The sequence below is a fragment of the Erinaceus europaeus genome, chromosome 8, assembly GCF_950295315.1.
Source record: "Erinaceus europaeus chromosome 8, mEriEur2.1, whole genome shotgun sequence".
In the NCBI taxonomy this organism is placed as follows: domain Eukaryota; kingdom Metazoa; phylum Chordata; class Mammalia; order Eulipotyphla; family Erinaceidae; genus Erinaceus; species Erinaceus europaeus.
The window spans coordinates 115,557,948-115,583,764 of record NC_080169.1 but is presented as its reverse complement, the minus strand read 5'-3'; the positions used below and the strand labels follow the sequence as shown (position 1 = coordinate 115,583,764).

At 48.7% G+C, this 25,817-nt stretch overlaps 1 protein-coding gene and 1 non-coding gene across 3 annotated transcripts in view; both read right to left on the bottom strand.

Moving 5' to 3' along the window:
- Positions 1-63, bottom strand: LOC132540063 (U7 small nuclear RNA). Its single transcript, XR_009551332.1, has one exon. It is a non-coding gene; the product is annotated as a U7 small nuclear RNA (small nuclear RNA).
- Positions 64-1,342: 1,279 nt separating this feature from the next.
- The window catches only part of CASP2 (caspase 2), a 29,916-nt gene continuing 5,441 nt past the window's right edge, over positions 1,343-25,817 (bottom strand). Inside the window, exons 2-11 of one of the 2 annotated variants that reach the window (XM_016187809.2) lie at positions 23,877-24,027; positions 23,175-23,360; positions 22,954-23,035; positions 21,952-22,046; positions 21,497-21,673; positions 11,937-12,065; positions 11,726-11,816; positions 5,234-5,383; positions 4,960-5,069; positions 1,343-4,855 (exon numbers count right to left, since the gene is read on the bottom strand). In XM_016187809.2, coding sequence (XP_016043295.2) covers positions 4,724-4,855; positions 4,960-5,069; positions 5,234-5,383; positions 11,726-11,816; positions 11,937-12,065; positions 21,497-21,673; positions 21,952-22,046; positions 22,954-23,035; positions 23,175-23,360; positions 23,877-24,027 — 1,303 coding nt within the window. In that variant the 3' untranslated portion in view covers positions 1,343-4,723. Of the gene's footprint in view, positions 4,856-4,959; positions 5,070-5,233; positions 5,384-11,580; positions 11,643-11,725; positions 11,817-11,936; positions 12,066-21,496; positions 21,674-21,951; positions 22,047-22,953; positions 23,036-23,174; positions 23,361-23,876; positions 24,028-25,817 lie in introns of those variants that run through there. The other variant, XR_009551250.1, reaches the window with a different exon arrangement.

Below are 25,817 nucleotides of genomic sequence, written 5' to 3'. Positions count from 1 at the left end.
GGGGGACTTCCGGTAGAGACTGGAAAAACCTGCTAGACAAATTCTAAAAGAGATGTAACACTGTCCTCATGCCTTTTAACATGTGTGCTCAACCAGGTGTGCCACGAGCCGGTTCCTTGTCTCTCCCTACCTGTTCTACCTCATGTGAAGAAGAGTCTTGGGCCTGTGTGTCTGGCACTCACCTTCAGAGGAAAAACACCAGCAGCCTCCCCAAAATGAGAGAACTACCACAGGCTCGAAGGATGCTCAAGCCTTATCAAAATAAATCCGTGATCGGGGAGGTAGAGCAGTGGGGGTAGTCTTGGATTCTTTGAGTTCCTCAGTCCGATGCGTGAGCAGCACATGGACCAGAGCAACTGATGCCTGGTTCTCTTTCTCTCCCTCCTCCTGTCCCTCACATGAATAAGATCTTTAAAAAATCATAATTCTAGAAATGCAATAGCTTGGAGGATGTAGGTAAGAACACAGAGGTACTTCCCATTGTGTTAGCACCAGAGGAAGCTGTTTAATGTGCGTTAATATTAAACAGAAGCTTGTCATGATAGGGATTATCAGCTTCTGTGATCAGTTAATACTGTAGAGACTGCCTGCAACACCTGTCATCCTCCTTTTAAAATAGAAAAAAAAAATCTCCCCCCACTCCCATTCGAGTTTTGGGAGATAGGTTCAAAGAGCTAGTTACCTCAACCAAAGTTCCTCAAATGGCCAAACCAGTATTCAACGTCTAATTCAAGAGTTCATGCTCTGGAAGTTGTTTATTCATTTTCTGTTTGCATAACTGAAGTCTCTGCATTTTTTTTTTCTCTTCTGGAGAGTGAAAAAAAAATGATCAGCTTGTGGGGCTGTGGGGGGGGGGGGGGATGGCAGGCTCCCAGCAGCGCCTGACAAACACTTCCATTTTGTTACCCTCTTCCTCCTTAGCTAGTTCGAGCCCTTCCTCCCCTGGCTGGTTTCCTCTCTTCCCTGTTTTTCTCTCCCACCCCTCACTCCCCCTTCTTAGAGGAATGTAGGCTGGGGAAGGGCAACCCCCAGCTCAGGGAGGGAGGGGGATAATTTTAGAAGTGAATCCTCTGGCTGAGGTGAACTGGGGGGAAGGGAAATAGCCGTGAAATCCAACCTGATATCAGGATTCAAGGGCAGCGGGTGGGAAGGACACGGGCTCCTAAGCTGTGACACTTGGCTCTGTAATCCCCCAGACAAGACTCACTTCCAAAGGTTTCCTACACTAGAGTGGGTCCTTCCCTTATTCCTCTGGGCTGATTCACTTTTTTTTTTTTTTAATTGCTGGGACTTGGTGCCTGTATGAAGGACCCACCACTCATAGTGCTTCTTTTTTTTTGGGGGGGGGGGAGAAAGAAATTCAGAGGGAAGGGGAAATACACTCTCACAGCACTGCCTCAGCACGTGTGTAGCCACATCCTGCCGGCAGGGACTTGGCCCTTGCACAGGTTAGATGTGTTCTCTGCTGAGCGTGGCCCAACCCATTAAATTGTTAACTTTTCCTACACTTTGTCTTTGAGTTTTTTTTTTCCTTCGGGCCAGCACTATAAACCCACTGTTCCTGGGGGCTATTTTCCCCATTTTGTTGCCCCTGTGGTTGTTGTTATAGCTGTTGTTGGATAGGACAGAGAGAAATGGACAGAGGAGGGGAACAGAGAGGGGGAGATAGACATCTGCAGACCTGCTTCACCACCTCTGAAGGGACTCCCCTGCAGGTGGGGAGCCGGGGACTCAAACCGAGATCCTTATGCCGGTCCTTGCACTTTGTGCCACGTGCGCTTAACCCGCTGCGCTACCACCCGACCCCGTCAGCTCTGGTTTTATGGTGGTGCAGAGGATTGAACTTGAGACTTTAGAGCCTCAGGCATGAGACTCTTTCATAACCATTATGCTACCTACCCCCCTCCCAGAGATTTTGTGACTCACAGCATCAACACGCTGCTTCGGCCTTTTTGCATGTTTCTCTACAGCAGCTGAATCCCCTTCCAATTTTTCCACCATCCTCAACACCCTCTCGTGGGTCTGTGGCTGCTACCGCCCCCCCCACCCCACCCCGGGGACCTCCAGGAGCTACAGCCTGTCTACACTGGCACACTTACCTCCACAGCCCTAGATCCACCGCACAGGGAGTCCTGGTTTACAGCCCACTGCCGGGTTCTAGACCTCTCACCACCCACACCTGCTCTCAATGCCCTTCAGCGCCAGCAGGGCCAAGTGAGATGGGGGGTGTTCCTCAACCCGTTCCAGCCCGTTCTCCAGACTCTACCCTATAATCTCAGTGATCCAGATCCAACAGAACTTGCTAACAACTTATTTTTTATTTTTTGGCGGAGTCAAGCCATTGTGTTAGTGTGTCACTCTGCTCAGGGGCAACTTTTTCATTCACAGAGGGAGACACCACAGCACCGGAACTTCCCCTTCAGGGACCAACTGGGGAGCTGGCCCCATGGCAGGATGCAGGGCTTGCAGAGAGGAGGCTCTACATTCAGCCACAGGTGCTCGGTGTCTGTCCTCGCTCATTAAAGAGTAAAGGGGGACTGGATGGTGATGTGCCTGGTTGAACACATGTTACAGTGCTCAAGGACCCAGGTCTGAGCCCCCAGTTGCCACCTGCAGGGGAAAAGCTTTGTGAGTGATGAAGCAGGTCTGCAGGTGGCAGTCGCTCCCCCTCTCTATCACTCCCTCCCTTCTCGATTTCTGGCTGTCTCTATCCAATAAATAAATACAGATAATAAAAAAATAATAATAAACTAAAAAATAAAGGGTGCCCGTCTTGGGGGTGGTCCTGTGAGGTGGTGAGGAAAACGGTGTGAAGGAAGGAGAGATCGAAACATGTTTCCAGAACAGATCTCAGTAATAAATACCAGAGTTCATTTGGCACCTGACGGCAATACAGAATCCTGGCAGTGGGAGTGGAAAGGCTGTATCACCCAGATCCTTCAAAGGATGCTGGCCAGAGGGTGTGACTTGACAGCAAGTCTCAGAACTGCCTGGCTCACAGAACCAGTATTTACTGAGCACCGGAACCACTCTGGGCCGAGCACTGGGGCAGGCCCCAGCGGTGTGTGTGTGTGCGCGCGCACAATGGTCTCACATATAACATTTGACTTCAGGAGCAAATGCCAGTGGATAAGACAAAACATGCATAGAATACAGAGCACAGATACTAAAATGCTGTCAGGAGGGGGCAATGTGTAAAGATGGTTGAACGCCAAGACCAGGGCTCACACACAGCATGATAATAGCAAGGAGAGAGAGACAAGGCATTTGCCCTCATGGTGTCCCCAGCCTTGTGGGGGACAGGCTGAGCAAGTGAAGCAAACAAGCATCTAACCATGACTTTGGCAGGTGCTCTGAGGGAAATAAACAGGACACATCAATAAAGACGGGGAAGACTGCTTAGAGGACGGATGGTCCGAGAGGCCTCTATGCAAGGGTGGCGCTTAAGCCGACGTGACTGCTGGTGGGGGCCCCAGGCCCAGAGTGGCGAGGCCTAGAGCTCAGCCTGTGATGGTCTAGACAGGTAAGAGCTCAGAGTGAGACAAACAGGAAGCCGTGGGGCTGAGGCAGGGAAGGTGTGGATTTTGCCAAGTCCCACTGGGGAAGTGGGGGCTGGATCTTACTTAGTAGCTCTCCTGGAGGCTGAAGTAAGGAGCATGGACTATCTGAGATGTGAGGGGTAAGACCAAAGGGTTTCTAGCAGGGGAGTGAGATGATCTCATCTATCTGTAAAACCTCTCAAATCCACGTCTGTTTTCAAAAGTTAAGAATGGAAATAAAAGAGAAGGCCTTGAAAAGGGAGATTCACAAGCAAAGGAGGCTACTAGAGAAACACAGGTAGCCACGGGCTCCCGGAAACAGAAAGAAGGGGCAACCAGCCACATAAAGCCAGAGGGTTAGGACTCAACACCAGAGCAACAGGCAGGAACGAGGTGCTCTGCCTCAGCCCCAACAGCCAGAAAGAAGCTGGCAAGGGACCTTCTAGAGAGAGAGAGAGAGACAGCAGACCAAGGGCCAGGGGATAGAGCAGGGGAAGCGCTGCCTCTGCGTCACTCTGGGCTCAACCCAGAAACAATGTTCCAGGAACAACAAGGCCACTGGAATTTCCGGGGCAAAGGCCAACAGTTATGAACAGGAGCCACCTAAACCCTGAACTCTGCAGAGACTGGATTCCTTGAGCCCAAAGGAGTCAGGAGTGGGGAGACCGTCTGTCCCCCCACAGGGTGGCCTCACGGCACTGAGAGGGAAGCCAGGCTGCTTCTGCACACATGACGGTGGGTGTGTTTCCAGTCAAATTAATGAATGGCGACGTTACATCAGGGCACTGTGCAAATTCCACCCAGAATAAATGGAGCTGGGATGGGAAGGAGGACCTCTGGGCTGTCTTCACTGATGGAACTTATGGAAGCCATCCCCCCAAGTGCTGTGTCCAAGTCCAGGGGGGCAGGGGCCGAGGGGGATCATGGAGGGAGGCTGCCGGCCTCTCCTGATGAGGAAGACACGGCCTGGGCATCATCGGGGCAGCCACTCTGGGGACAGGGTCCAGCCTCCAGAGTCAGAAGCCCCGACATTCCCGTCCTCGGGACAGAGATGATGCCACCTCCAGACAGACATGCCTGGGAGAGTCCAGGTCCCTGAGGGAAGGATGGACACAGTGAGTCCTCAGGAGGAAAGGCTCTCCCGCAGCCAGTGGCCAGTGGGGGAAGGAGGGAAGTCGGCATCGTCACGTGGGAGGGTGGCCGGGGAACAGGTAGAGGTGCCGGCACAGGGTGCTGCAGTACTCGGACATCTCCTTGCAGCGGTGGAACTCGGTGCCCGGAGCGTAGCCTTCGCGTTCCTTGATGAGCGCGTTCACCTGGGGAGGCGAGGGGACCCGCTGCGCCAAGGCTGAGGGCCCTCGGGCGGGAGAGGGTGTGGTGTAGGGGGGGCGGAGAAGGTTCCCACGAGAGCCCCACGTACCTTCACCAGCATGTCGGCCACGTGCATGTCACAGGCGTGCTCGGAGAACACTTGCGTGAGCGCCTCGATGTACCAGGACCCCCGTTTGGTGTTGCGCATGGCGGCGGTCCCTGCAACCGCAGGGCACTCGGGTCACAGAGAGCCCCCCCACGCAGCTGGGCGACCCCAACCAGACCTCCGTGTCGGCCCTGGCCCCTCCACACCAGGGTGGGAGAGGGAGAGTCCAGGGAGCGGACCCCCCTCGGGCTGGCTCTCCCGCCACTCGCCAACGTACCTTTGAGGCAGGCAAAGCCGCAGATCATGTCCGAGCGGGTGGGCAGTCGCACCTTCAGCAGCTCCTCCCTCCCACCGTCGCTCTCCTGGCACTTCGGGGAGTCGGCCTGGCTCCTTCCATCCTGCTGGTCCACCCCGCGGTCAGTTTCTTCTGTGGGGAAGGCAGACAACATGAACATAGCGGTTATTTCCTTCCATTTCCCTTGGGCCTGTGACGGGCAAGCCCAAGTTCCCTACAGCCTTGACAAGGAAGAGCCAAGTTTCCAGCTGTTTTCTCCAACTTCTGGCGGATGGATTTAAAAAAAAAAAAAAATAATAATAGTAATAAGTAGATCTCTACTGCCATTTCTCTTTCAGCATGCATCCGGCACTCCATCACTCTGGACTGCCCAAGCATTTTCATGCACATCTGAGTGATGTCCATTCCGTTTAAGATGGGGAAGTGGTGAATTCATGACTCCTTGTAAACAGGACTATAAATCGTTCATGATTAGTCAACAATTTGTTCTGCTTCATATCTTAACTCTTTTTTTAGTCACCAGGTTCCAGGCGCTACCATGATGCCAACTGAACTTCCCTGGGCAGACAACCCCACCAAAGTGTTCTGGAGCCCCGCCCCACTAGGGAAAGAGAGAGACAGGCTGGGAGTATGGATTGACCTGTCAACGCCCATGTTCAGCGGGGAAGCAATTACAGAAGCCAGACCTTCCACCTTCTGCATCCCACAATGACCCTGGGTCCATACTCCCAGAGGGTTAAAGAATAGGAAAGCCATCAGGGGAGGGGATGGCATATGGAGTTCTGGTGGTGGGAACTGTGTGGAGTTGTACCCCTCTTATCCTATGGTCTTGTCAGTGTTTCCATTTTATATATATATATATATATATATATATATATATATATATATATATATATATATATATAAAACAGAACTAAAAGTCATCTAAGCTCATGAGTCAGAAGTCTAAGTTACTATTACCTGGAAGTCACAGTGCTTTTTATGGAAACACAGTGAGAAGTACTAATACATTTTCTCTCTTTTTTTAAAGATTATGTCTTCTGCTGCTCTCTTCTAAAATTTTTTTAATTGATTTATTATCGGCCAGAGACAAAGAAACTGAGAGGGGAGGGGAAGAGAGGGCGAGAGACAGAGAGACACCTGCAGCTTGGGACTGGGGGCTTGAACCTGCATCTTTGCATACTGTGATGTGAGTGCTTAACCAGGTGTGCCACCGCCCAGCTCCTCGTTTGCTTTTATTACATAAAAAAAAAAAAATACGATCACTTTGGTGCAATACGCCAATTCCATTTCAGGTTCTACTTCTGTTTTCTATTCTGATCTTGGTTTTCAACTTCTGCCTGAGAGTGAGATCATCCCATATTCATCCTTCTGTTTCTGACTTATTTCACTCAACACGATTTTTTCAAGGTCCATCCAAGATCGGCTGAAAACAGTGAAGTCACCATTTTTTACAGCTGAGTAGTATTCCATTGTGCATATAGACCACAACTTGCTCAGCCACCAAAGTAAAAGAGAGAATACAGGTCCAAGAAGGATTCAGAAGACCTAGTGGGGGTTGTATTGTTATATGGGAAACTGGGGAATGTTATGCATGTACAAACTATTGTACTTACTGTTGAATGTAAAACATTAATTCCCCAATAAAAAAATCAGAGTAAAAAAAAAATATGATCACTATACATGCTATAGAACAATCTAAACCAGGCTGGGGAGACATCATAATGGTTCTGCAAAACACTTTCATGCTGGAGGCTCTGAGGCCCCAGGTTCCACCCCTAGCACTACCAGAAGCCAGAGCTGAGCAGAGCTCTGGTGTGCCATGCACCATGCCACCCCCTTTCTTTTTCAAACTAAATAATACCATCAAAACAATTTCTTTAAAAAAAGATCATTACCTTGACTCTGTAGCAATAAAAAGTATAAAATTAAACATGACCGGGGGTCGGGCGGTGGTGCAGTGGGTTAAGCGCACATGGCGCAAAGCGCAGGGACCGGCGTAAGGATCCCGGTTCGAGCCCCCGGCTCCCCACCTGCAGGGGAGTCGCTTCACGGGCGGTGAAGCAGGTCTGCAGGTGTCTATCTTTCTCTCCCCCTCTCTCTCTGTCTTCCCCTCCTCTCTCCATTTCTCTCTGTCCTAACCAACAACAAAGCAACGTCAACAATGGCAATAATAACCGCAACGAGGCTGCAACAACTAGGGCAACAAAAAAGGGGGAAAAATGGCCTCCAGGAGCGGTGGATTCATGGTGCAGGCACTGAGCCCAGCAATAACCCTGGAGGGAAAAAAAAAAATTAAACATGACCAGCTATGTTTTAAAAGTATTTTACTGCTTGCTTATTAATTAATAAACCAAACTATAGCAGGCACCCATACTCTGAGATAATGTGACTTGTTCCTTCATATGTAACTGAAATAAAAATGCCACCACTACGCAGTTGTAACTACAGTTCCTCGACCCTGAATACACCCCCAATCTTCTGACCCAGGCCTACCTCCAAATCATTTTACTTTGGCAACAATTAGGAGAGTGTTCTGTCAGTATTTCCTGTTTCCTGCAACATTCAAGAGAAGCTAGCAGGAAACTGAAGTCTGAACTGCAGTGGCAGTGAGCAAGGCTTATGAATCCAGGGAAAATTCCTCAGACAGCTGCCTCCAGGCACCACTCATAGAAAGTCTTATCTTGTTCTAAAACGTCTTAGGGCGGGAGCTGAGTGGTGGCGCACCGGGTTAAGTGCACATGGCACAAAACACAAGGACCGGAGACACAAGGATCCTGGTTTGAGCCCCTGGCTCCCCACCTGCAAGGGGGGTCGCTTCACAAGCTGTGAAGCAGGTCTGCAGGTGTCTTTCTCTTCCTCTCTCAATTTCTCTGTCTTATCCAGCAACAAGAATGACAACAACAAAGAAAGGGAAAAAATGGCCGCCAAAAGCAGTGGATTTGTAGTGCAGGCGCCAAGCCCCAGTGACTGCCCTGGAGGAGAAAAAAAATGCACCAGAGGCAGGAGTGGGAAATCTGTTTTTTCTGTCAAGGACTATTTGGCTATTGCTAACATCACTTGCAGGCTTAACAAAATTATCCAGTTAAAAATGAGCACTTATTGCAGATATGAAGAAAAGCTTAGAGTGCTTTGGCAGGGCCAGGCCAAATGATTCTGTGGGTCCTATATGACCACCACAGGCCAAATGTTTCCCCCACCCCTTCCCCCCTGCTCAGTGAAGCTTATACTTTGAAGGAGCCCATAGTCCAGTGTCAGTCCAATGGAGTGGATGTCAGTTGTGGTAGTAACCAGGTGCCACGGCCGACAGGTGAGCTCTAACTCAGCTGCCCCTCAGCCCCACCTCAAAGGACTTAAAAATGATTTTACTGGGAGTCGGGTGGTAGTGCAGTGGGTTAAGAGCACGTGGTGCAAAGCGCAAGAACCGGTATAAGGATCCCAGTTTGAGTCCCCAGCTCTCTACCTGCAGGGGAATCACTTCGCAAGTGGTGAAGCAGGTCTGCAGGTGTCTTTCTTTCTTTTTTTCGTTAAGATTATTTATTTATTTATTCATGAGAAAGACAGGAGGAGAGAGAGAACCAGACATCACTCTGGTACATGTGCTGCTGGGGACTGAACTCAGGACCTCATACTTGAGAGTCCAATGTTTTATTCACTGCGCCACCTCCCGGACCACAAGGTGTCTATCTTTCTTTCCCCCTTTGTCTTCCCCTCCTCTCTCCATTTCTCTCTGTCCTATCCAACAACGAAGACAGATAACAATAATAACTACAACAATAAAACAACAAGGGCAACAAAAAGGGAATACATAATAAAAAATTATTTTATTTTTTATTATCTTTACTTATTGGTTAGAGACCGCCAGAAATCAAGAGGGGAGGGAGTGATAGGGAGAGAAGAGACACCTACAGCACTGCTTCACCACTCATGAAACATTCCCCCTGCAGGTGGGGACCGGGAGATCAAACCTGGGTCCTTGCACACTGTAGTGTGTGCTCAACCAGGTGCACGACCACCTGGCCGTGAAGGACTTAATTTTAGAGGGAAGTCAGAGAGCAGAGGAGTAGGCTCACCCCCCAAGGAAAAAGCAGTTTCTCCCTATCCAGATTTAACACCACATGCAGGGGTAGAAAAAGAACACGCGGGCGCCTCCATTTTCTTTTGCTGGGAATTATGTCACACAGAAAACAGGCCGAGCTGATTTGCATTCACGCCTCGAAGCTATTTATCAACAAATGCTACTGGCTTCCCCCACAACAGCCTCCCATCTGCTCTCTATATTACTGCTGCAAGTTCTTAGCAGGCCCATTTTCATCTACGCATTGAAAAGAAATATATATACACACACTTTTTTTTTTTTAAGTTATCAGAGCACTGCTAAGCTCTGGTTTATGGTGGCGCTGGGGATTGGGTCTGGATAGGCTGGTGCCTCGGGAAGGCAAGTCTTTTTGCATCACCGCTATGCTATCTCCCAAGTCTCACTTAATATTTGGTTAAGTGCTAGCATCTTATCAGGTAAATCGTTGGGACTGGGGACATACAGCAGGCAAATTAAAATTTTAAAAAGTATTTTTTCATTTTCTCATTCTTTTGGGGGGGGCACATTTCCTGCCAGACTGGTGTCCTAAGGGTTGGGGGGGGGGCAGGGATAAAACCCATCACTACCCTCTCTTGAAAATCTTCAAATCTCAGCCAAAGTGGTCCAGGGGGTGACATAGCAGCACCTTGGACTTGCATGCGTGAGGCTGGGGTTCAATCCCTGGTGTATATGCCCATGGCTCTCTGGCTCGTTCTCATCAATAAGCAAGTCTTTGGGAGGGGAAAACAAACAAGCAAAGCCCACCCTCAGCCACGGCAATCAACTGGCTCTGAGAGGGGTGAATCTCACTATGTACTTACAGAGATGTTCAGATTTAAAAGCTAGATCCAGGAATACCTCTCTGCCCAGCACATCAATAGCTGGAGTGACTTAGTCCCGGCGTACCTGTCTTCCTTTCCGCCAAAAGGTGCTATCTGCTATCCACACCGACCGGGAGCTTACTGTTCTGGGGCTAAACTACATCTTAGCAAATGAAATCTCTCTACAGAATCTCTTTAAGCCAAAGTGACTTAAAACTCTTTATTCCCTATGCCTCCCAATGCACACAAAGCTCATCTGTATCTTTTTATCGTATTAAATCTTGTCTGTATTTCATTAAATTCGTCTTTGCTTTGAATTATTCGCCGGCTGCTTCAACAGGCTTATTTTTCTAGAGTAACTGAGGGTGCCTTCAGGGAGAAGGACTACATTTACTTTGGCTTTTGTGATAGCAAAAGTCCCTCATGTAGTCCGCCTGGTATGGTAGGACCTTCAGAAACTGTCATTTTTAGTGATATTAGAAGAGTATTAAATATTAGCCATTTATACTTGGAGGACACATAATATAACGAGGCTAAGATATCACTTGACTGTTTTGGCAAAGTGACCTTTAAGCCAAACCGCAAATTCCTTGAGGGCAGTGGTCACACTGCCATAGTTATAACGGCATTCGCCAGGGTTTTGCCACAAGCCAAGGATTGCGCCGCCACCCCTACCTGCGGATGACTGCGTTAGTCACAGCAACCTCACAACGGCAGGTCGGATTCTGCTCCAAGGTCCACACCAAGGAAACCAAGGCAGAGCAGACCTCAAGCAACAACTCTGACTTGACATGACTTGTCAGTGCTGGAGACAGAACTAGATTCCCAAGCCAGAGCTTGTGCCTATTCTGTTTCCCTCCAGTTCCGGCAGGGGTGGGGGGTGGGGGGAGCAGGCTGCATGGATGAAGCCTAGTCCCGCAGGAGTCCTGGCTCTTGGAGGATAAATAAAACAGACTGTGTGCAAGCAAGGGGATTAAGCGCAGCTCATGGGAGACTGAGGGTCACAGGCTGACACGGGCTTTCTGTGCTGCCGTCCTGCAAGGTACGAGAGTGGGAGAGAGGGGGAGAAGAGGCAAGGGTGGATGTGTGGGTGAGAAAGCAAAGGAGGCCACGGAAAGGGGGGTGAGCAGCAGTGGAGAGAGGCCGAGGGGAGGAGGCCAGAGTGCAGGACAGACAGAAAAGCCTTGGCCAGAGTGGGAAGCCACAACCGCAAGAGCGCCTTCGGGGTAGTGAGCGCAGAAGAGAGGCAGAGTCTTCAGGAGGGAGAGAGAGGGAGAGCAAGTGAGAGAGAGAGAGAGAGAGAGCACAGAGGGCTGCAGAGGCGTCCTGAGCACGGGCTGCGGCGGCGAGGCACAGAGCGCTGGTCAACCTGAGAGCCAGCCGCGGGCTGCCCAAGTCCCAGCACACCCCATGCATCGGGAGACACTTACAGAGCAAGAGAGGCGGTGGCAGCAGTGAACAGAAGGAGGTGCCCAGGGGGGTCCAATAGCACCTGAGAGGAGCAAACAGGAGAGTGAGAGCTGGTGGGAGGCTGCCCACGAGCCACCACCCAGAGCTGGCCGGCCGGGCACTCACCTCCTCGGCAGGCCTGGACGAAGAACATCTTGGGCTTGTTCTGCAGGCTCGGGCAGTTGGCGTTGTCGAAGAGCCGGAAGACCTCCTGCAGCTGCCGGGAAGAGGCAAGAGGGGGGCGGTGGGGTGGTCAGGTTCACGGTCAGACGCCACTCCTGGGCCCACCAGCCACAGCTCCCGTCCCCCAAGGTCTCACACACACACACACACACACCTGGAGCAGCTTGCCGTCCACGCCGTAGACGCCGCCGTCCACGCCGTGAGAGAGCAGAGCCACGATGCAGGAGTCGGTGCTGCGGTGAGCGCGGAGCTGGGAGAAGGTCTCCAGCCCTTCCTGCATTTCCTGGGGGAGAGACACACTCAGTGCTGCTCCCAGAATTCAGCAGCAGCCACCAGCTGGCCTCAGCTTTGCCTTTACGAGCCCCGAGCTACCAGGCCGTCAGATGTGTTGCAGACGTTGCCGGGGTCTCAGTGATGAGAAGCCAAGGCCTCTGGGAAGGCTGCTGCCAGTTATGTGTGGACTTGGCAGAAAAGAGTCAGGGACTCAGACCCAGAATTCTGAGGGTGGTTTCGTCCGCTTCACAGGTCCAGCGAGATATGTTGAGAACTCCCAGATGAGAATGAGACTACTGAAGCTAGCTGTGAAGTGAATTATATCCATGCTCCAAGCACGGACCTGATACATTTTATTAATGAGGTGGTGGGGACTAAACCCAGGGACTCTGAGAGAGAACACTGCTCTACCATCCACAGGGCCCCTCAGATTAACTTTGCTATCGGTGACACAGAACGTCAGTCTGTGAGAGACGCCGTGTCTGGGATTAGCACACACAGGAGAGGACTCAGTCTACACAGGCTGAGAGACATCTGGCTCCAGAAACTGCATGGATTTCTACCACGGGTTCTACTGTCTACTTGAGATGAGAACTAACAGTAAGCTTTCTCCAGCGTTGGGATCTGAGTTTTGTACAGGGACAAAATACACAGACCTGCCATTATTAAAATGCTGACCTAGCACAGCATAACAACAACATCAGCATTTTTTTTTTCTTCAGAGAAATAAATTACTGGTCAACCTTATAGCACAAGTGAAGAAAATGTTCATCACGGTGGCTTGGGAGGTGGACCACTGGGTAAAGTGTTGGACTCTGAGCATGAGGTCCTGAGTTTGATCCCTGACATCACCTGTGCCAAGGCTGATACTCTAATGACTAAATCCTGTATGGCAACTTGCTCCTCACAGTCAAGGAGGTGGGACTGGCTGGCCTGTAAAGATGAGGTTCCAAGTTCAATTCCAGTCCTTTCTCTTCCTGTCTCCTCTCATAAATAAATGACTGGTTTAAGACACGTTTGCTTAGCACTGAGTTGCCATACAAGGTCACCCTACTGTCGGTGTCTGGTGCATCCAGTGAGAGAGAGGACTGGATCAGACTACAGGCAAGAGCACAGGAATCGGACTCCAGTCCTTACACCTCCACCTCCTGGTGTTTCTCCTCTCTGGGATGAGCAGAGCAAACCAGCTGGCACAAATAGGGTGAAGGTGAACATGCTTTGGACATGAATAGTTCAGCACAGCAGTATCTAACAGCCACCATGCACGGTCCCACAATGCACTTGGACAGTCTGTGGTTCCCCAAGACCACAGCAGCAGCATCGGCCTGAAGTGTGAGGAATGCAGAGTCATAGGTTCTGGCGCATGTTTTTAGCAAGCATAGCTGAGAGAACCACAGAATCTACCTGTTCATTTTATAAGATATTGCTCAATCGCTGATGACAAATGAAAACAAAAAAGATACCTAAAGGGGACCAGGTGGTAGCACAGCGATTTAAGCGTACATGGCATGAAGCACAAGGACTGGCTCAAGGATCCCGGTTCCCCACCTGCGAGGGGGAGGGGTTGCTTCATAAGTGGTGAAGCAGGTTTGCAGGTGTCTATCTTTCTCTCTCGATTTCTCTCTGTCCTATACAACAACAACAACAGCAATAACAACGGCAACAAAAATGGGAAAACATGGCATCCAGGAGCAATGGATTCGTAGTAATTTGTAGTGTAGGCACCGAGCCCCAGCGATAATCCTGAAGGCAAAAAACAAAACAAAAAAAAAAACCCCTAGAAACCACTTATCTCAGTAGCTAATCTTGATGGAATATAAACATGAACTGTCTTCTAGAGTTTACCAAAGACTGTCACTGTCATTATTATTATTTTTTGTCATGGCTGAGGCTTCACCACTCCAAGTTAACTTTGTTTTTTTCCCCCTCAGACTGAGAGAGAGAGAGAGAGAGAGAGAGAGAAATGGAAAGATACCACAGCACTGGAGCTTCCTCCAATCTGATAGGGGCTGGGCCTGAACCTGGGCCAGCCAGACACATGGCATAGCAGACACACTCTCCTGGCTAACTATTCTGTCAGCCCTATCAAAATGAATCTAACAGGGAGAAGTAGAAATTAATTCTGTTCCAAGATGAGAATTCAAAGTCTAAGCTTTAGGGGCCAGGTGGTGGCGCACATGTTACAATGCGCAAGGGTTGAGTCCCTGGTCCCCAACGGCAGGGGCGAAATGCTTTGTAAGTGGTGAAGCAGGGCTGCAGGTGTCTCTCTGCCTACCTTTATTTCTCCCCCTTCCCTCTCGATGTCTGACTGTCTCTATCCAATAAATAAAGATAATAATAATTTTAAAAAGTACAAGCTTCATACCTTCTGCTAGTGAAAAGCAAGGTATTTTTTGTTTGTTTGTTTTGGCAGAGCTGGGGGTGGGGGGGGCTCACAGCTATTGGCTGCCCTAATACAGACAGACACAGAGAAACAGATACTACAGCAACAGAGCTTCTTCCAAGGCTAAAGCACCTCACATGTGGTCCCAGGGCTTGAACTTGGGCTGTGTGTGCAGAGCAAAGCACTCATCTTATTTGGGGGGCGCTCTCTCTCTCTCTCTCTCTCTCGTCATTTGCAAGCAGTTTGAACTTAAGTAAGGTTATTAGGTCAGTGAAGAGGGCTTGAATAAAAGCTAAACACATTTTGTGACTGAAGTGAAGAAAACCCAACCATTCAGTTAAAGGAAGACTATTCATTTGGGGGAAGTTTTCCCCAAAGTAGCACAGCTTAAAATAGCATCTGTAGATTTGTTTCTGATAAAATGACAGGACTTCTATAAATAGCAGGCTCCTTAGCTCTTGCTTGTGTTTCTGGCTGGAGGTGGGAGACACAGAAGGCAGAGAGCCTGCGAGTCCCCAGACATTTTATCAACACTTACTATATTCCAGAAGTGACCTGTGAGTGCCCCTCCATGACCAGGGCCATCTATGACCCTTACTGCAAGTAAAAAACTAAGGCCCTCTGGGCAAAAGGACATCCAGCACTTAAAAAACATATCTCATTTCCTTTTCTTTGAGGAACTGAATTCCACAGCCAGTAGCCCCAGGAGGGAGATGCTGGAGACTCTGGTGACAAACAAGGGCTCCCAGCCAGCTCGAGTGGAGAGGCTCTCCCCAGCTTGGTCAAGGGGGTGGGGCAGGGTAGATTCTCCTAAGTTCTGGCTTTGAAGTGGAAATTCAGAAGAGATGTCATTGGGGATGGAGTAGTTAGGAGATTCATTTTTCTAGTTGTTTCTTTGCTTGCCAAATAACATGAGAAATCTCCAAATTCCCAAGAGGTTCTAACAGGACAAAAGGGCCATGCACAGTTATCCAGTGCACCAAATGGCCAGTTCCCACTGGAAGGCCCAGGCTTTGACTATTTCCTTGGCCACTGACAGACAGTGCAGTATCTGCCTTAGGCTTCTTTTTTTTTTTTTTTAATATTTATTTATTTCCTTTTTGTTGCCCTTGTTTTTTTATTGTTGTAGTTATTATTTGTTGTTACTGTTGTTGTCGTTGTTGGATAGGACAGAGAGAAATAGAGCGAGGAGGGAAAGACAGAGAAGGGGAGAGAAAGATAGACACCTGCAGACCTGCTTCACCACCTGTGAAGCAACTCCCCTGCAGGTGGGGAGCCGGGGGCTTGAACTGGGATCCTTACATTGGTCCTTGCGCTTTGCACCACCTGCGCTTAACCTGCTGCACTACCATCCAACTCCCTGCCTTAGGCTTCTGAGTCTGGGTGGCCAAGAACTCCTTATGGGCATCTCTCCCTGCAGGCCCACACCCCAAGGCTCATACCTAAGCCTCTCTCTCAAAGATCTTAGGCTCTCTGGAGCCCTTAGGTATTTTTCTAACACAGATAGCTCCCAAATTGGCATCATCCGCACTCTGAAACCCTCACACTCTTCATTTTTCCCATCCTCCTCCAGTCACCAGCATTGGCAATAGGGCTGTGGGAAGGCGCTGTTTTTCATGTGTGTGTTGCGGTCAGTCCTCCCCTCCCTGCTCTGTTTCAGTCTTGGCCACACGTGTCATATTATTCCCACATCACCCCTGTGAAAGTCTCACCTTCCTGCTCAAAAATGACCAACGGTTCCCCGACTTCAAGGCAAATCAATTCAATTTCTTGGGCAATTCATTTCCGTTCTGGCTCCTTTATCTCCAACCTTCTTTTGGGCACTCCTTTGCTCTAGGCATTTGCTCTACTAGGTCTCCTGTAACACACACGCATGCACGTGGTCTGGACCCGTTCCTACTTGCCCACCTTCCAGACGAACTCGGGTCTCGAATCCTCCAGGATCCTCCCAACCAGATCTACCCAGATTATTGGTTCTTCCTCCTTACTGTAGAAGACACTCTCTAGGGGTCAGGTGCTGGTGCACCTGGTTAAGCATACACACTACAGTGCACTAGGACCCAGGTTCAAGTCCCAGGTTCCTACCTGCAGGGGGACAGCTTCACAAGTGGTGAAGTAGAGCTGCAGGTATCCCTCTATCTCCCCTCCCTCTCAATTTCTCCATCTCTATCCAATAATAAATAAATACAATTAAGTAATGATAATAAATTAAGTAAATAATTTACAACTTAAGTAAAGAAATAAAGATAAAAATATTTAATTTACTACATCTCACGTATATAAAATCTTGGAAACATTTCTCCTATAATTACATAAAAATAAACCTTATGAATACCCACTGTTTTTCAATTGCATTACTTAATTTCATTTTGGTTTGATAATTATTAATGACCACAGTTGAATACTGATAAAATAAAAGTTAACAAAAAAAAAAAAAAAAGAGAAGACACACTTTAATGTTGTCTGGTTCTTAGGAATAAATGGAAAAGGCTTTTTTTTTTTTTTTTTTTTGGCTGATGTCAAGATTTCCTCATCCTGCTAAGGTCCTCTGAACTCAAGACACACATTTTAAAATCAAACTCTATTGTAATTCCATTTAGGAATCAGCATTAACGTAAGACTCACAATTCAACAGGCTCTTGCATCTGTAGCAGGCTTAGTATCAACAGGGATGGTATCACTGAAGTGGGCTCAAGAGTGCACCAAACCTACTTACTGTGTCTGAACAGCAAACACATAACATGTCATGTAATCTCTGGCTGACTTGGTAATAATCCTGGACGGCACTCTCAGCTAACAGACGCTGCTTATCAACTTCACACAACTTGGGAAACCATGACATACTCTATTCAAGTAAAAGGCATGACAAAATTATGTCTCCAAGGAAAGACACATGACATCCTTCTTCCTTCTGTGTCCCCTTGAGAGGCTAATGTATTTATTAAAGAAGACTAAGAGGGACACACCTGGTTAAGAGCACCATGCAAGGAAGGACCTGGGTTCGAGCACCCAGTCTCCACCTGTAGGGGGAAGTTTCATGAGGGATGAGGCAGGGCTGCAGGTGTCTCTTACCCTCTCTTATGTTTTCTCCTTTCAATTTCTGGCTGACTCTATCTCATTAACAAATAATAAAGATAATAAAAAAAACCTAAAGACTGATACTCTTTTAAAATATTAAATAAGAAGAGGCAGACTGGGAGTATGGACCGACCAGTCAACGCCCATATTCAGCGGGGAAGCAATTACAGAAGCCAGACCTTCTACCTTCTGCAACCCTCAATGACCCTAGGTCCATGCTCCCAGAGAGATAAGAGAATGGGAAAGCTATCAGGGGAGGGGGTGGGTTATGGAGATTGGGTGGTGGGAATTGTGTGGAGTTATACCCCTCCTACCTTATGGTTTTGTTAATTAATTCTTTCTTAAATAAAATAAAATAAAAATAAAAAAGAAACAGCTGAAAAAAAATTAAATAAGAATAAGAGAAAGTTAAGAGAATCACTTCTGTCATATGCTATGCTGAGAACTGAACTCAGGACCTCATACTTGCTTGCCTGGCACTCTGCTCACCTTGCCACTGCCCAGGCCACTGTAAGGTGACCCTAGCACCACTCTCTGCATAAGAATTATAGTGGGCACCTCATCCTTTTCCCTTTCATGCCAGATCTCTGAAGAACATGTGTAGGCTATGTAAATACTTGATGACTAAAGTTATTCCAGCAGTGGCTCTGAAGCCATTGTGTGAGCTATTACTGGCAAAGTCAGCAAGAAAAGGCAAGCACACAGCTCCGTATTTTTGAAACTGGCCCTATCAGACACATGACAACTGTGACAGAAGAATGCCAGAAATGAGCAGCCTGGGAGGTGACACAACGGAGTAAGCGCTGGACCCTCTAGTGTGAGGTCATTAGGCCCCGAGTCTGAAGCCTGGCAGTACATGTGCCAGAGTGATGCTCTGGATCTTCTTCCTCTTTCTCTCTCATAAATAAACTCATAAATGGTGGTACAATTAGCTGCTAGGAGCAGCAGATTCTTAGTGCCAGCACTGAGCCCCAGTGATAACCCTGGAGGAGAAAAAAAAGGAAAGAAAAGAAACATGATAGAAAAAGAAAAAAGAAAAAGAAGAGGGGAGTCAGGCGGTGGCACAAAGTGCAGGGACCAGTGTAAGGATCCCGGTTCGAGCCCCCGGCTCCCCACCTGCAGGGGAGTCACTTCACAGGCGGTGAAGCAGGTCTGCAGGTGTCTGTCTTTCCCCCTCTCTGTTTTCCCCTCCTCTCTGCATTTTCTCTCTGTCCTAACAACGACATCAATAACAACAATAATAGCTACAACAATAAAACAAAAAGGGCAACAAAAGTGAATAAATAAATAAATATTTTTTTAAAAAAGGAACAAAGATGGGCCACCAAGTTACAGACGCTACCATGATGCCAACCTGACTGCCCTGGGCAGGCAACCTCACCAATGTATCCTGGAACCCCACCTCCCCAGAGCCCTGTTCCACTAGGGAAAGACAGAAACAGGCTGGGGGTAAGGATCCACCTGCCAATGCCCATGTCCAGTGGAGAAGCAATTACAGATGCCAGAACTCCCACCTTCTTTACCTCACAATGATCCTGGGTCCATGCTCCCAGAGGGATAAAGAATAGGGAAGCTTCCAATGGAGGGATAGGGAACAGGACTGTAGTGGTGGGAACTGTATGGAATTGTACCCCTGTTATCTTACAATCTTGTTCATCATTATGAAATCAATAACATTAATAATAATAAAGCAGTGGAGAAAAACCTAAAAAAAAAAAAAAAAGCCAAGCCAAACCAAACAAAAACATAAGTAAACAAGTGGTATAGCACTGTTAGCAAAAACCTAAACAAAGACCCCAGAAGATATTGGAGACAAAACAAAGAGCCCAAGTTACATACAAAGAAAAAGAAAATGCTAGGCAGTGGTGCACCTGGTCGAGCACACCCACAAGGACCTGGGTTCAAATTCCGGGTCCCCAGCTGGAGGGTAGACACTTCATGAACAGAGAAGCAACGATGCAGGTGTCTCTCTTTCTCTCTCCCTCTCTATTTCTCCTACCTTCTCAATCTCTCTCTGTTCTATTAAATCAAATAAAAAAAAATAAAAAAATAAAATAAAATAAAAAACTCCACATTGTTGGGATATTGTACAGATGTGGTTGAATTAAGCAGGACCCACAAACCATATTTCCATGGGAGTATTATTATTTACATATCAGTCTTCTGCCTTGTTTTAAAGTGGCTCTTCAGCCACCACATTATCCCCTCAGGGTATTTATTGCTACAGTTGCTAGGATGCTTCCACCTTCCCAGCATGCCTTTTGCCTCTCTCCACCCCCTTTTCCGGCCAATCCCGTCCAGACTTGCCACTTCCGGAATTTCTCCCATAAAAGCCCTCCTGCTTCCGCATTCCTCCCTCTTCCCTTTTTCTCCTCTTCAGAGACCCAGAGAAGGGCTGCTGCACATACTGGGAGGCGGCCATTTTGCTAGCTCCACGTGGCCCAAACCGCTGTGCTCACACCCAACTCTGAGGTGTCCGCGTAAAGATTTGCGTTCCCAAACCTCCACAAATTCCTGGTCCCCCCCACACACCCACATTTGCATTTTATCATTAGCATTCCCAAAGGCAAGTTAAGGAAAGCACTCTTCTTCTGGAATGAAAATGAAGAACAAATCTGACTACTGATTCTGCAGCTCGGTGATTGAGGTGGACAGGGGGTAACTCACCTCCTGCCCATGACCTACAGAAATCTAGTCCAGAAGTAACTGACCCGCAGACCTGCCCTGGGGAGTCATGACTGAGAAGAAAAAGGAATCTGCCCCTGTGCTCATCAAACGTCACACGTAATTACAGGGACAATTCCGAAACCTGCACTTAATAAGAATGTTATCTGCTAGCAAGACCTTTAGAACAACTGCAAGTAGCAATTTCTACCAAGAAGTGTAGATGACCCCTGCATAGTTTAACTTCTCAGTCTCTCTCTACCCCTCCCTACCTTCCCCACCATTCACTTAGTTCAGTGAATATCAGTGTTGGGATTCCTCCTTTTTTAACTTCCTGAGTGATCAGGAATCAAATGACTGAATGTGTAAGAAAAAAAAAAGTCGGGAGTCGGGCAGTAGTGCAGCAGGTTAAGAGCAGGTGGTGCAAAGCCCAAGGACCACTGTAAGGCTCCCGGTTCGAGCCCCCGGCTCCCCAACTGCAGAGACATCGCTTCACAGGCAGTAAAGCAGGTCTGCAGGTGTCTTTCTCTCCCCCTCTCTGTCTTCTCTTCTCTCCATTTCTCTCTGGCCTATGCAACAACAATGACATCAATAACTACAACAGTAAAAAACTACAAGGGCAACAAAAGAGAATAAATAAATAAATATAAAAAATTTTAAAAGTCTATCTTGGACTATTATTATTTCTTAAATTTATTTATTTTGGATAGACACAGAAAGAAGTTGTGAGGGAAGAAGACACAGGAGGGGAGAGAAAGAGAAAGACACTGGTCTGGGAGGTGGTGCAGTGGATAAAGCATTGGATTCTTAACCACGAGGTCCCGAGTTCAATCCCCAGCAGGTCTGGTTCTTTCTCTTTTCCTATCTTTCTCATGAATAAATAAATTCTTAAATAAAAAAAAGAGAGAGAGAAAGAGAAAGAGGAAGAAAGACACTTGCACCAATCACTGTTTCACTGCTTGTGAAGCTTCCCTTGGCAGGTGGAGACTAGGGACCTGAACCTGGGCCCTTGTGCACTGTTATGTGTGTGCTCAACCAGGTGCACCACCACCAGGCCCAGTTTGGACTATTATTATTCTGAGAGAGGAGTTACCCTTGGAAATTAACAATGACGTGGCTGCTGTCTGACCCTCACTCTTGATTTCTCTGGACTATAAACTGGAGAGATGAATAGAGAGTAAAAAGCCACGGTGAGAAAAGAAGCCAGGTTCCACACATCCCAGCAGGCAGAGGAGCAGCCAGGTGCTGCTTCTGGCCCTTACATGTCCCACCCACTCCCCACCCCCAGGTCTCCTCGCCCCTGGAGGTGCGCCTACCTGCGCCGTCTGGTCCAGCAGCACTTGGATCTTGTAGCCCAGGAGCTTGAAGAGGGTGACGAGCATGCTGTGGTCCACGTCCCCTCCCGAGCGGAACTCCAGGTCTTTCTCGCCCGTGAAATGCACGTTGCTCAGCACCAGGGCCAGGCCACGAGGCCGAGACTGCAGCCGATAGGCCTAGAGAGGAGGGGAGACCAGTCAGCCCACAGGCAGATAGCAACTAGAACCCTTCCCGTGCGGGGTGAGAGATGTCTCACGGAAAATAAAGGCAGTGCCTTTGTCTTGGCTTCCCACCCCAGTAAAAATACAGAGCCACGCCCTCGGAAGACGTTCGATCAGCAAAGGATTTGCTGACAGGTTAGAAGGGACACGTCCGCAGGGTTAAGTCCAGATGACGCCCAGGAGGGCGAGTTCCTTTCCCAGCTCTTCCCCTCCTGCCACTCTGCAAGACTCACCAGCTGGTGGTGCGTCTGATAGAATTCGGGAGTGCAAGGCTTCACCTGCAGGCAGGGAGGACCATCTCCATTGTCCATGGAATGTTCCGCCGTGTCTGCACCGCGGAGAGCAGAGAATGAGTACACAGGTTATGTGTCCACCCAGCCAGCACTTCCCCAGAACTGCGGGCACCCCATGGAGCTAGGTTTGTAGCAAAGCTGGTCCTGTGACTCCCCTGAGGGTATAGGCCCTGGTTGTTTTTACCTGCCACTGAGCTGATGTGGCCGTGCCCACCCCCCTGAACAACTGACTGCCAGGAGAACCTAAGAGTCGTATTTGAATCAGGATGCTCAGGGACCAAGTTAGTGGTTTTAAAAAGTTTTTTTTTCCCTTCTTCTTCTTCTTCTTTTCTTCTTCAATAATTTCAAACTTTATTCAGGAAAACTATGAACACCCACATGTTGAAGTACATGTGGGCTGAGAGAGCAAGAGAACCATTTACTCATTTACCACCTTAGGAGAAAGAGAGAGAGAGAGCGCAAAAGTAGTCTTTCTCATTCTGAAAGAACTCAATTTTTTTTTAAAAATATTTTATTTATTTATTTTTTTGAGAGAGATGAAGAGAAAGAGAGAGACAGTGAGAAACACCAGATCACTGCTCAGCTCTGGCTTATGATGGTATGGGGAACTGAACCTGGGACTTTGTGGAGTCTCAGGCATGAGAGTCGCCTCTTTGCATAACCATTATACAGAACTCAAGTTTTATAGAGGAGACAGGCCCAGTAGGTGCAGCGATTTCACTTCACTTTGTGATCTGATCACCACACAAGATTAATCATTGGCGAAGGGAGGGAAGTGGGTTCAAAACACCCACCTATGCGGGCCCGTCAGCCCCTACCAACTTTAAACTTCCCAGGAGAAATGTTCCCCGGGTGAATGAAGGTAGCTGGTAACCGTGCTTGGGCCAAGTCAGACAGCAGTCAAGGAGAAAAACCCATCTGTGGGCCCCTAGTGGTTCTTACCTGTGGCTGGGCAGAGCCGCTTGTGGGGGGAGCAGGACTCACACACTGGGAAAGGGAGGCTCAAGTCGTAGTCACAGCTCAGCTGTAAGAAACCAGGCCCCGCCCCGGTGCCCGAAGTTAGGCAGGACCCTGACCCAAGAGGAAACTGCAGAGTCCCAACGCCACCCCCACCCGTCTCAGAGCCTCCTCCTCCTCCACCCAAAGAGCCCTTCTCCACATACATTTCTTGGGCTCCGGATGGAAGGGGCAACGTGCTGCAGGCCCGAGAGGGTGGCCAGCAGTAGGTCCTCCAGGTGGTCCTGCTTGGTCTCCCTCAGGGCTGCACAGAAGGCCTCAAACGCCCGAGGACCCCTCTTGGGCAGCAAGTTGAGGAGTTCCACATTTTGATTGAAACTGCCCACCTTGGCCTAAAAGACAAAGCAAAACACGGGATCACACCTGCCTAGGCAGCAGCAACCCTATTGCTCCTGATGGCCTTCCTTGTAGCAGTGTCTTCCACCTCAAAGACCTATACAAGGGGGCCGGCAGTAGCACGCCGGGCTAAGTGCACACAGTATGAAGCGCAAGGATCCCTGTTCGAGCCCCCGGCCCCCCACTTGCAGGAGCGGGTCACTTCACAAGTGGTGAGGCAGGTCTGCAGGTGTCTTTCTCTCCCCCTCTCTATCTTCCCCTCCCCTCTCAATTTCGGTCTTATATATATATATAAACAAAAAAGAGAGTCACGGGAAAAAATACCAACAGTGGAAACAGTGAACAGTGAAGTCCTGCCTGCCGGCCTGGCTTTAAACTATCTTTTCTCTTTAGCACTCTGGGGCAGGAGGCTCAGGAAGGCTCCCCTTCCTTTCCACACTCCATCAGGCCCTGCTCCTCCTACCGCTATGGTCAGTTTACCTCCTCCACCTTCCTCTCTCGCCTCCCATTACCTGAATGAGCTCCCTCATCTCCAAGGTGATGATGTCCTTCTCCAAGAGGTGTTCCAGCAGTTCGCTTAGGACCAGCTGTTTGGCCAGCTCCACGCGGTTCCTTTTTAGAGCTTCCTGGTGATCTGGGTGCATGCCACACACTCCCAGTGTCCTGAGGAGAAAAGGCAGAGGGCGCACACTCAAGGGCCAGGTCTGGCAGAAGAGTGGCCTGAGGGAGGTGCGGGTGGGAGGACAGAGTGAACAGGATTTGGTGGAAGCAGATCAGGCATCCTGGATCTGCTTAAAACTGAAGGAGTCGGGCGGTAGGGCAGCGGGTTAAGCGCACGTGGCGCAAAGCTCAAGGACCGGGTAAGGATTCCGGTTCAAGCCCCCAGCTCCCCACCTGCAGGGGAGTCACTGCACAGGAGGTGAAGCAGGTCTGCTGGTGTCTGTCTTTCTCTCCCCTTCTCTGCATTTCTCGGTCTTATCCAACAATGGCGACATCAGTAACAACAACAACAATAACTATAACAGTGAAACAACAAGGGCAACAAAAGGGAAAATAAATATTTATGAAAAAAAAAAACAAAGGAGTCTTCACCAGAACACATGGATCTGAAGAGAGTGCTGTCTGGTGCTTGACGGAAACTGTGCAGCTGAGATCATCTGAGACTAGCTGTGTGAGTAGGAGAAATATGTGCTCTGGGAAAAACAACACACATGGGCTGGAGAGATAGTGTGACGTATACAAAAAGACTTTCATGCCTGAGGCACCACAGCCTCAGGTTCGATTCCCTGCACCACCATAAACCAGAGCTGAGCGATTTTCTGGTCTCTCTCTGTACCTCTCTCAAAGAGGTTCAAGCCCCTGGTCCCTACCACCTATAGGGGGAAAGCTTCACATGGTGAAGCACTGAAGGTGTCTCTCTGCATCTTTCCCCCTCTATCCCCTTAACATTCCTCTGTCTTATCCAATAAATAAAGTTAAAAAAGAGAGTTAAAAAAGAAATGACGCCTTTTGTTAAAAGTAAAAATCAAATCAAAATGTTACAGCAAAACAACATACACAAGTACATTGTGTATATTCGTGAAAATGAACATCCCTCCGACAGAGACTGGAGCTTCACTGGGGCCACAGGAGGTGCTCAGGTTCAAAACTAGGCTCCTAGGTTTCAAAGTATGTGGTTCTATTGACTGAACTATCTCCCCAACCACTGATAAAACAATTCTCTTTTAAAATTGTATTTATTTATTTATTAATGGGAAATATAGGAGGTGTATTTTCTGGTATATGCACTGCCACAGGGACTGAACTTGGGACCTCATGCTTGAGGGTACAATGCTTTATCTACTGCTCCACCTCCCAGACCACGACAAAACAACTCTTTTTTTTGTTTGTTTTTTTTTCCCTCCAGGGTTATTGCTGGGCTCGGTGCCTGCACCATGAATCCACCGCTCCTGAAGGCCATTTCCCCCCCCTTTTTGTTGCCCTTGTTGTTGTAGCCTCCTTGTGGTTATTATTATTGCCATTGTTGATGTCGTTCGTTGTTGGCTAGGACAGAGAGAAATGGAGAGAGGAGGGGAAGACAGGGAGGGGGAGAGAAAGATAGACACCTATAGACCTGCTTCACCGCCTGTGAAGCGACTCTCCTGCAGGTGGGGAGCCGGGGGCTTGAACCGGGATCCCTACGCCGGTTCCTGCACTTTGCGCCACATGAGCTCAACCCACTGAGCCACCGCCCGACCCCCAAAACAACTCTTTTCTTCTCTCCCCAGAGCACTGCTTGAATCCGGCTAGTAGTTGTGCTGGGTATGTGCATGCAAATCTTGTGTTCCACCATTACACGGTCTCCGCAGCTCTGACAGACACATCTGCAAGAAGGATTATTCCAGAAAGCACCTCATGTGGTTTATCTTGGATGCTAAAAGTGACCAAGTTTACGACAATACCGGGTTAGAGAG